Raw genomic sequence first — 10676 nt, forward strand, 5'->3', positions numbered from 1 at the left:
GAAAATAAATTACCACCAAGTACAATAGTAAAGATGTGTTCGGAAAAAAGGCAGATATAGACCACTAAATATTATTCATTGACAACGCTGAACTATTTTTTACCGAAAAAAAAACTTATTCGCACAAAAATCATTCCCACCTTTACCAGACGGACAGCAACATTTAATGTCCAGTTCGTAATTGCTGTAAATTTATGTGAATTAAAATTTTTATGATATATTCTCACTTGTGTGCCGTTATCTTTTAACTTTATGTTGATTGTCATCCTTTTGACCTGGATCCACAACTATAAACGTAGTCTTAAACATATACACAGATCGAACCGTGCTAAGTTTAAACAACTGATGCACAAATATTTACTTAAAATTTCATACAGAAATATAGTACGTGTTTTATTACATAAGTGACAAAGTCGACAGCAAATTCCAAATATTTTCCGATATGTTCATTTTCAAAGCTTAATGTGTCCCATAAAATCGCAAATGATGGTTACCTTTTCCATATCTAGCTATACACCTAAATATTGTGTAATGAAAATGTCGGAAGATTTCAAATAACCAAATGTACTTTACCATTTAGCATTAGATAGATTTCGAGCAATTACACAATGGATAAACGAGTTTTTATAGTAGCAAGTAGCGCGCGCTTATAATCGGTAAAATGGTACACAATTAATTAACTTGCAAGATATAGTACAGTGAATTCGTTCATTCACTGTGTGAACAAGCCCATCTTGAAAAACGTTTTCTGTCAAAGCGTTGAAAACTCTCTTCAGTAGCTACGGAACTCTAAAGTTATCCCAAAAACGAAACTTTCACTTTACGCACTGTTCCTTCCCTTGGGTCTTTCACTTTGACTTCTATGTCTGTTCCGCCGAACAGAAAACTCACAATAACGCGTCGAGAACATCCACCAGTTGTGTCAAGCATTGGTATTGTAACGCTTCCCAATTTCACACAACCTGGATCCGTAACTAGCTCTGGCTTTTGTTCTTTTGTACAGAATATATCGAATGTTATCCTCTTCTGTAATGGTTCGAGCGGATAAAATTGTTTTGTTTTGCATTCTTTTCCTAGCTTAATGACATCCCCAGCACGAGCATGCACAAAGAATATATCATAACAGAGCTCAATGCCGTTTTCAAAGGCTCTCCTGCTAGGCGGGTGTGTGCAATTTGTGTTATAATCATGCACCCCATCATTCCCATACGTGTACTTACAAACTCTTTGTGAAATCACAGTAGGATCGTGGCCATATATCACGGCGCCTTTTAACACAGCAAGCCCAGCATCTGATGGTACAACGATTTTCATGTTTGGAAACGTTTTCGTAATATGTTGCTGAAGTAAAAGCGACTCTGAATAACCACCAACCATTAGCAAAGTTTCACATTCATCCAACTCCGGTTTTTGAAGTAAGTTAGTTAAATGATTTGAAAATTTTTTCAGAGATTCTTGGAAGAAACCATTAATGACATCTGAATTAAGTTTTAGTTTGTCTCCAGTTAAACGTATACTATCCTTGTACTTGGACTCAGCTATTACAGTTTGTACGGGTGTAACTCTAATTGCCTTTACTGCATCAGTCAGAGAAACGGGTATCCTTATGGCCACTTTTTTGTCTGGTTTGGCTTCTCTCTTCTTGATCTCAAAGGCTCTCATCAGATCCATGTACTCTTCTACATTATCCTCTTTAAACGATTTCATTACATCAGCCCCTGTTTCGTTTGAGTATGAAATAGCCAGACTTATCAATATATTATAAATATCAATCAAAATATTATCTTGTATGAGTAATATAGACGATAGAATATTGTAAACATCAGAAATGCAGAACTTTCATTAGTACTGTATATATACCTATTGTAATGTATTTGTTATGGATGTAACATAGAAACGATTAACTACCTGAACTCAATTTTATATTGGAAGGTATTTTATGATAAACAATTTCATGTCAAGTGCAACTTAATGTCTCTTCATTTTGTTTGGTAAAAACATTGAATAATTTCGGCTATGAGAATAGGTGGCCATTCATGAAATAATAAAAATGAATCACTACCCATGACTTCAGAGATAAACGCCTCGAAGGCTTTATCAACCATTGTGCGACCCCAATCTCCTCCGCTAGCTTTGTATACTTTATAAGCTCCTTTGATTGTGTAGTTTCGTGAACTGTTATGTCAACTGTTCCTCCTGTAAAAGTTTCGTCAACAATAACTCGTTACATTTCAATTTAATCATTACTGATATATGATTGTGTCATAGATGTTTAGAATTTAAGAAGTTTATTATTAAATAAAAAACCCATATAAGTGATACAGTGATCAAACTGCGTTACTATCTACGTTTTGCTGTTATCTCTCGTAATTTTACTATACGATTATGAAAAATACAAGCAACTGAAAATATACTGGAATTGTAGTTACAGACTGTATGCTTAGAATTCAAATACGATTGTATGGCAATAAATTAAATATCTTATACAGAACAAAACATATATTCTTTTACTTAAGCAATACAAATTCATTGTCATATACTGAAAGAACGGTTATATACCTCCAGCATCTAGTATGACATATTTACTCCCGCTTTGTAATTGCCCAAGTGAATCCTGATTTCTTGTTGTTGGAAGTAAATGGCAATAAATAGATGCAGCTTCCGGTTCAAGGGCAATAATGAGACGCTCCTCTTTTATTCCTGCCTTAAAAAGTTATAAACACACTTACTGATAGTATATGGTCTATTTTACAAGAATTAAATTCATCTTTCGAAATATACAACATTATAAGGCCAGGCCATGGGCGGTAATTTGCATTTACCAACAAGCTAAACAAAATTAATCCTATAACATTTAAAATTATGCTTTGATGGTTTCCATTTATTTTTGTTTTTAAAGCATTTTATAGATCTAAGTATACAATTGTATATACATGTATATACAATTTACATATTTTTTTCAAAACTTAAAGGGGTATATAATGATCCAAAAGAAAAAGGACATATTAGAGATAACTATAAACATCGTCAATGTCCAATCACTTTATGAGATGCGTTATTCAAGAAGTGTAAACAGTCGGTGATAATATGATAACAAAAGAAAAAGAGACAATCTTACATCTTCCGCAGATTCTCGCATAAATTGTTTGGCTACATCGTTCCATATTGCAGGAATTGTTAAAACCCATTTTATATCGTCCTCTGATATATTTTGGTCAATTACTTGTTTCTTTGTCATGCCCATAAGATCATTTTTAAGGTATCCTATGGATAATGAAAACACTGTTTTCGCCATCAGAGATTTACCTGTTGCATCTTCAATTGTAAAATCTTTTTGGATATTCTGTATAGAATAATTAAATACAGTTACAGGTAACAATATCACACTAATCCTGTAACGTTTTTCAATTTTGCCGTTTTAATACATTCCTTCCGTAAGCGTTTCTATTTATTTTATTCCTCTAAAGAGGTTGTAAATATACAGATTCAGAAATATTGCCTTACTTTGATCATCTTATGGTGTGGGAAGCATCCATTTCCCCAACTTTACTAAAGACAGAAATTATTCGTAAGAATGTGCGTGTACGTGTATGTATATGGAAACGGAAATATTTAGAGAAATCATTCTGTAAACATAAGGTATGTAGTAAGTATCTTTGTAAACGTAATTATCTTTTAAACAAAGTTACCATAAATTACAACATAATGCTACTGTTAACAAAGTCTCTGTTCAAAAGTTAAATCTACAATACTGAGGGCACTTGACGTAAACTTACCAGATGATTTTTTTTTCAAATACCAAAGCATAATTTCTATGTAAGTCAGTTGTATGTCATATGGACGTGAAGGTCAACTCACAATATTTATATGCCACTGTTACAAATCCCTCAAAGGCTTTATTGAAATAGTTATTTGTTAAGGACGTTAACTAGCCCTAAAAGTTTTATTTTACCTTTGTATAATAACAATGCATATGTTACAAATACCTCTAACTTACAATTTTGTCATACAGTTGCATCTTAAATCTCTTGAAGAAGTACCATTCTTTATGCTTCTGCTCTTCTGCCAGTTCAGCATATTTTGTTTCAGCATCAAAACCAAAACTATCAAATGTTTGTCCATCAGGACTGATAAGAATCGTTGTAGGCCCTTTTATTAAGTTTCACATTTTCTAATACATGACAAATCAATTGAAATCACTGTCATTACAATGCTTATTCATACCGCCTCCGCGGTCGAGGGGTTAGAGCCGATGACTTCTAATCCAGTTACCTCCGTGACGTGGGTTCGATCCTCGGGAGATGCTTTGGTAGTTTAGCGCGGAGGAAGGTAGTCTAGTACTGGTGTAACTCTCCAAACCTTACTCTTAGCCCCACCATGTTCCCATAAACGAGACAGTGTAAATAAAATGAATCCCCGCCAAGTGAAATTTTAACAGTTGTTATGGTTACAAAAGGTGAAATAAGTAAAACATCGAAATAATCATGTAAATACATACTAAAGAAAACCCAATGACCATAACAAAAGTACTCAATATTTCAAAGGAAGACAGAGCAACAAGAAGACCACCTACAAGGGGCCAACGAAGAAAGACAGAAAACGAACATAAAGGCAATTCAGTCCCAAAGGGCTTTAAGAACCGTCCATCATAGAGTCTCCCACTTTGTCCGTCAGATGTAATCAAAAGAGGAAAGAAAACGTAGCGCCAACTGTAAATGGGTTGAACACTAAGCATGCGGTGTGTCTTACAAAGTCGGTGTTTTTACTCAATTAAGGTGCCTGAAATAATGCCCGGGTGGACACCTGAGGATTTCTTATACAAGAAAAGCTGAAAAGTCGTCATGTGACCTCAACAGTATCATTGTAACTCATAACTAAAAATATCTATCATATAATACTTTTCATTGTAACATATTTGTTCACATATATTTCATCGTACACTGGAACTGCAGATAATACAGGGGAAGCAAATACGCAATACGATACATTGATACGCATGTATATTTATTCGCAAATGTGAATAAAACCGAAATAATTTTATTTTCCCCACCGCAACAGAAATATGTCAATATGTTTGAAGACCTGTTCAACTGATATGTACCTGCTATAATATAAACAGTGTAAAACTATTGTATATAGTCCCTGACTTTATTGGCAAAATTAACACAGACACATAGATCTGCCTTTTATCCTGTCTTCTACAGATAGATATAACTTGAAAAAACTTAAATGTCGTGCAAATATGTCATTATCAATGTTATACAAACAGTCCTTATTTACAGACCAGATTTAAATATTATTCATCAATGTAAAGAAGAAAAGGGCAAAGGCCATTTCTAGAAATGCAAATATAAGGGGAATTCAATAATGCTTTCTGACCATAATGAATGGCAGATCCAAGTGCCTGTCGGGACTTGTATTTCCGCCCAGCACGGAAGAATTTCAATTTCGGAAACAAAAAGTAAGCACATGGGGCAAGGTCAGGAGAATACGGGGGTGATTTGTGTATTTGTTTGTTTGTATCATTTTACGCCTTTTCCCAAAAGTATTTCAGTCATAAAGGCGGACGGGGGTGAGGCACAAGAGTTACTTTATCTTTTTTCAAAAACGCCGAAACTATTGCGAAGGTATGAGCGGGGGCAATGTCATGTAGAAGACGGATATGCTTAAAACCAGTGACAAGGCGTCGTTTCTTATAATACTTTTTCAGTTTCTTAAGTACTACGTCTTTGTCTTTAGAGGCCCAGATTTTGTTGCTAACTTTTCTGACGGGCTCAAAATAATGGACCCAAGTTTCATCACATGTGACGACATTGGCAAACTGGTTTTGTCATATTTTGGAAACATTTGAAGCAGTTTTTTGGCCACCTTTACCCGTTGCCTCTTTTGCTCATCGGTCAACAGATGTGGCACCCATCTAGCAGAAATCTTTCTGACTTTCAAATGCTTCTTCAAAATAAAGTGAACCGTTGATAGTAATATGTCTACCTTTCGTGCAATATCACGAACTGTAAATCTGGCGTCTCCTTCAATGATATCCTTTATTTTGGAAACGATTTCGTTACGAGATGCAGATTTTGGCCTACTTGATTTTTGTGCATTTTTGATGCACTCTACACCAGACTCAAATTTCTTTTTCCATTGCCTAACTGTGTCATAAGACACACAAGATGGCCCATAAGCAGTAGAGAGTTCAGTCATCAACTGCTTCAAAGAGCAACCAAATTTTGAGCGAGCTTTGATGTAAGCCCGTATTTCATCTTTTTTGTCGACGTTTCTACCAACCATTTTTACTACAGTGGTCAATGATTGCGTGTATTTAAATGGCAAATTGTATGTCTTACACTTAGTCTAACATGTACATTTATAAAAGTTGGGTAGGTATTGAATTAGTCTATACAGGTATGTATTGGTTTTTTTATAGTGGTCCACGTGGATCACGAGATAGAGGACAATAAGCAATTCTTTTCCAACAGCCCTCGTATTATTTGTTTCTAAATACAAAGATTGATCAAAAATGTCTTGGCCCGATGTACTTCCGGTAGTCAGAGAACCCAATTAAAGGTCTTACTTTTTCAATAAAATCGCCCTCTACATCAATGCACTTTGCCCACCTGTGCTCCAACTTGTTTAACCCTTCAGAATAGAACTCTCTATTTTGGTCATCAAAGAACTTATTGACCGCCTCAATGACACTTTCATTAATTCCAAAACGTCTACCAAGAAGCTTGGTTTTCAGTTTCGGAAACAGAAAGAAGTCAGGGGGAACCAAGTCCGGTGAATATGTGGGATGGGGAAGAATTTTAAAGCCGCAGTCAGTGGCAGCAGCCATCGCAACTTGGGATGTGTGAGCTGGCGCATTGTCGTGCAAGAGCAGAACGCATTGAGTCAGCTTGATCCTACTTTTACGCGCGATTTCTTGACGCAGACGTTTCAATTCGTCTGCATAGTACGTACCGTTTATGGTACGATCTTGCTCATGATAGTCAATCATGATTATCCCCTGAAGCCATCATCTTTCCTGCTGATGACACCCTCTTGAGTTTCTTCGGAGGTGGTGCACCAGGATGCTTCCACTGCATGCTCTTTTTCTTAGATTGTGGATCGAAGTCATGGACCCATGTTTCATCCTGAGTTATGATCCGGTAGACAAAATCAACTTCATGCTAGTAGCGAGACAAAAGATATCTTGAAATGGCAATCCTGGTTCGTTTCTGGTCGTCAGTCAACTGTCTGGGGACCCATCTAGCGGAAACCTTTGACATGCCATAGACATCAGTCAGAATTGCCTAAACTGAGCCAAAGCTTATACGCACCTCCCTAGCAATGCTTCGCAGGTATCGCCTTCTGTCGCGCATGACCAGATCGTGCAAAACTTTGGCAGCTTTCATCGTCGGTGGCCCCTTTTCGTCGCTCAGGCCGCTCATCATATCCAATTCTCTCCCTGCCTTCTTAAATTCAGCAGCCCATTTTTTCACAATGCTAAAGCAAGACGACTCCTTCCCAAGTGTATCCATGAAATCAAAGTTTGTTTATGTTACTTAATCTGTTCTAATCCGCGTGTAGCTCGGTCAGTAATCTTTAATAAGATATCGGTATCGACGTATCGTGTGTAAATGTCATTGTAGTGGCTAGCAGTATATCGGACAGAGAACGTTTTGATCATACCTCGTACTTGTTTACATCATATTTCCATCACCTGATGTCCCATTGAATCTTACGATTTTCCTTGCAAATATTATGTTATCCATCAAAGAAATGAAACTTATGTATTTTTGTGCTATAATTGTACAATTTAAATATTTTAGCAATTATTTTTCTTACTTGCAAATACCCCATAGGTAGCCTCTTGGTCAGATGTCCGTAGCATGAAATGTTCGTGTTTTGGAATATGACCAATTATATCAATGAACACAATGGTATACAGAAATTATACCAGTTACACAAAATGTTAGACTTACACGCATACAGCATACACATACATTTGTGTTTTTTACCAATTGAGTAAAAAGAAGTTTTCAAATGTATGATATTTTGATGAATGACCGAGACTATTAATTTCTTTTAAAGGATGATTTATACTGACTATTTAGCCGTTTAGTGTTAAAATGAGATTTTGTATAGTCTCAATTAAGATTTTTTATACTCGTTTATAATACTTGAACTGATGTGCGAAAAGTGTACGTTGATCACTGTTTGACCATTTATCTATTGTTAGCTAAACATTTATCTGTTGATTGCATACCTTGTTGATATTGTTCGGTTAGTCGAACTTGATAACGTTTACATAAATCGGTCGTACCTTTTTGATATAATGGGTTGTTTACGTTCTTCAATTATTATATTTTGCTTTTTTATTTTAATATAGAAGAATAAAATTGGAAAGAAACACGTACATCCAAGTAGGGTAGTGGTTAAAGAGTTCAGCTTATGAAGATCTCCGCTTATGAGTTCAAGTCTGAAATGTTGCACATTTCTAATTTAACGTTTTTACTTTAGTTTGTATGTCACGTAACTTTTCATTTTCTCTTTTATAATGCTTTCCACAATTTAAAGTAAAATATATGACGATTAAACAAAATTGAATGACTTTGATATTAACTGTCATTGAACAGATTTAATAGTATTATCAATTTTATTCTGTTTGAAACTCTGAATTCTATTCGCCAAATTTTAACAATTTTGGCTCATTTCCATATATATTTTTACTTCCATTGCTCATTTAATACCTTCGCAACTGTAATGTCTTATACTTAACATGTTATATATGCGTGCGTGCGTGCGCGCGCGTGTGTGTGTTGGTGTGTGTGTGTGTGTGTGTGTGTGTGTGACTAAATGTTCCCAAATAGCATTGTGCATTGTGTGAATGAAATACACGGGAAACTATAATCCAGTTTTTTAAAAATAAAATAACACTTAAAAACAAAAGAAAAGAAATAACACCTTTTCCACTATTCAAACAAGGGTCCATACACTTACAGAGCGAACACTTAACCAGTACGCTATTGTGCTAAACAACTGATTGGTTAGGTGGTAAAATATTAAGGAGATAAATAGTATGCTTTTATATACAATCTGATTAAATCGGCTCAAAATAACGCTCCGCTTTTAGATCTGACCTCGACCAAATACGAAATCATTTATGGTGCACTTTCCCTCAGCCAATCATCGGCGAGCTTTCATAATTTTGAAAGCGATGTGGTTTCTAATTCTAACCCTGGGAAAATCAATACTGACTAGTTAATTTTCACGATTTCAAGAACAAACATGGTGTTGTCCATAAAGCCGACATGTAAACTGGCAAAACAATCTTTGCCTGTTAAAAAAATGACTTTATTATTTCAAGTAAATTTGTTAAAAATTACTTCAAACATTTTCATTTCTAACAAAATTTAACTTGCACGGATAACGGTATTTTGATACTTCTACTAGTGCCTATGTAAAACCCGGGTTAATTGCATGGCTAAAATAGCTTTCTCGGGACATCCGAATTATGAAGAAGGTGAAACATATACGGTCGTCATCAGATCTACAGAAAAGAAAAAAGTAAATCTGAACTTTGATTCTATTGATTTTAAATAACAATTATCGACACCCCTATTTGTCAATTTTAATGTAAACATATAATGACAAGAATAGCGAATTCGAGCTGTAACTCCAGATTGCCAACTTTAACAAAGTAATGTAAATTATCTATGAATAATTAGCAATTAAACTTTAGCGACAATAAATTAATTACTAATTTACCTTTTAACGATATGGCCGACTCTAATCCAGTCCAGGTTTTTGTCTTGACCTTTGTCGGCTCAATCTTAAACTCGTGCTTGAATGAAAATCCCCAACTTGAAAAAGTTGTACCAAAGTCGATTGCTGCTACCACTAAAGAAGTAGACATTGCCATCAAGTTTGTTAAATATTTACATATTTATAAACAAACTGTTTTTAAATCTGTTTCTGTGTCGTTAAACGACTCAATTTTACATTTAACTTCTTTCGGTTTCAACCATGTTCGGGTTATAACGTCAGGTTGAAAGATAGAAACAGTTGATAACACAAACGAAAATGAATTAGGGTTCAGTTTTTATGGCAAGTTATTTATAGTTTTTTATCGTTATACATACATTTTTTGCTTTGAATTTCAAACTATAATGTCTCTATGACAAACCAAAATTAAGTTTAAAATAAATAATACATGTATTAGAATGGTCTTCCAAATGATAAAAATAATAAGATCTATTTTTAGGGAAGGTAACATACAAAGTTTGCACAACAAGAGAGCATGTATAATTATATTAAGTACGGCCTTCTGATTTAAAAATAACAAAGAAAAAACTACTAATAAATCTATACAAAATTGAAATCTTTATGTACACACAAACAAAAAACAAACAAATTCTTTAATGCAAAGATTAGTTATTTTCATTCATTTATCCGACTGACACTCCTTTTAATCAAAGTAATTATAGATAAACTCATAAAAATTAGAAAATGATATTATCAACATTTACAACAGCTACAATATAAAGTGGTCAATTTTCATCATGTATCAAATTGTAAAATTAGGAAAGAATTTTCACAGCTGTTTTTGAAAGATTTCAAACATTGTTTGATAGTGATAGGTTATTTGTTCAAAACATAAATACTGAAATATGAAAAATAATCCTTTAAATAATTTG

At 34.5% G+C, this 10676-nt stretch overlaps 1 protein-coding gene across 1 annotated transcript; it reads right to left on the reverse strand.

The window, feature by feature from the left end:
• Nucleotides 1-795: 795 nt before the first annotated feature.
• Nucleotides 796-9998, reverse strand: LOC132725245 (heat shock 70 kDa protein 12A-like). The gene is made up of 6 exons (XM_060710339.1): nucleotides 9748-9998; nucleotides 3998-4149; nucleotides 3119-3343; nucleotides 2560-2704; nucleotides 2142-2196; nucleotides 796-1747 (listed from the first exon to the last, which is right to left on the reverse strand). Exons 1-6 carry the CDS (start codon nucleotides 9899-9901, stop codon nucleotides 796-798), a joined length of 1683 nt encoding a protein of 560 aa, XP_060566322.1. The 5' UTR covers nucleotides 9902-9998.
• Between the last annotated feature and the right edge of the window lie 678 nt (nucleotides 9999-10676).

The sequence above is a fragment of the Ruditapes philippinarum genome, unplaced genomic scaffold, assembly GCF_026571515.1.
Source record: "Ruditapes philippinarum isolate M1 unplaced genomic scaffold, ASM2657151v2 ctg394_1_1_1_1, whole genome shotgun sequence".
In the NCBI taxonomy this organism is placed as follows: domain Eukaryota; kingdom Metazoa; phylum Mollusca; class Bivalvia; order Venerida; family Veneridae; genus Ruditapes; species Ruditapes philippinarum.

Bases quoted from the DNA above. Each gene is read 5' to 3' on its own strand.
- LOC132725245 (XM_060710339.1), bottom strand. From the start codon at position 9,901: ATGGCAATGTCTACTTCTTTAGTGGTAGCAGCAATCGACTTTGGTACA. The intron at 3,344-3,997 runs GTAAGTTAGAGG...TATTCTATACAG, and splicing joins TGCAACTGTATGACAAAATT to AATATCCAAAAAGATTTTAC. The intron at 1,748-2,141 runs GTATACAAAGCT...TATATTGATAAG, and splicing joins CAATCAAAGGAGCTTATAAA to TCTGGCTATTTCATACTCAA.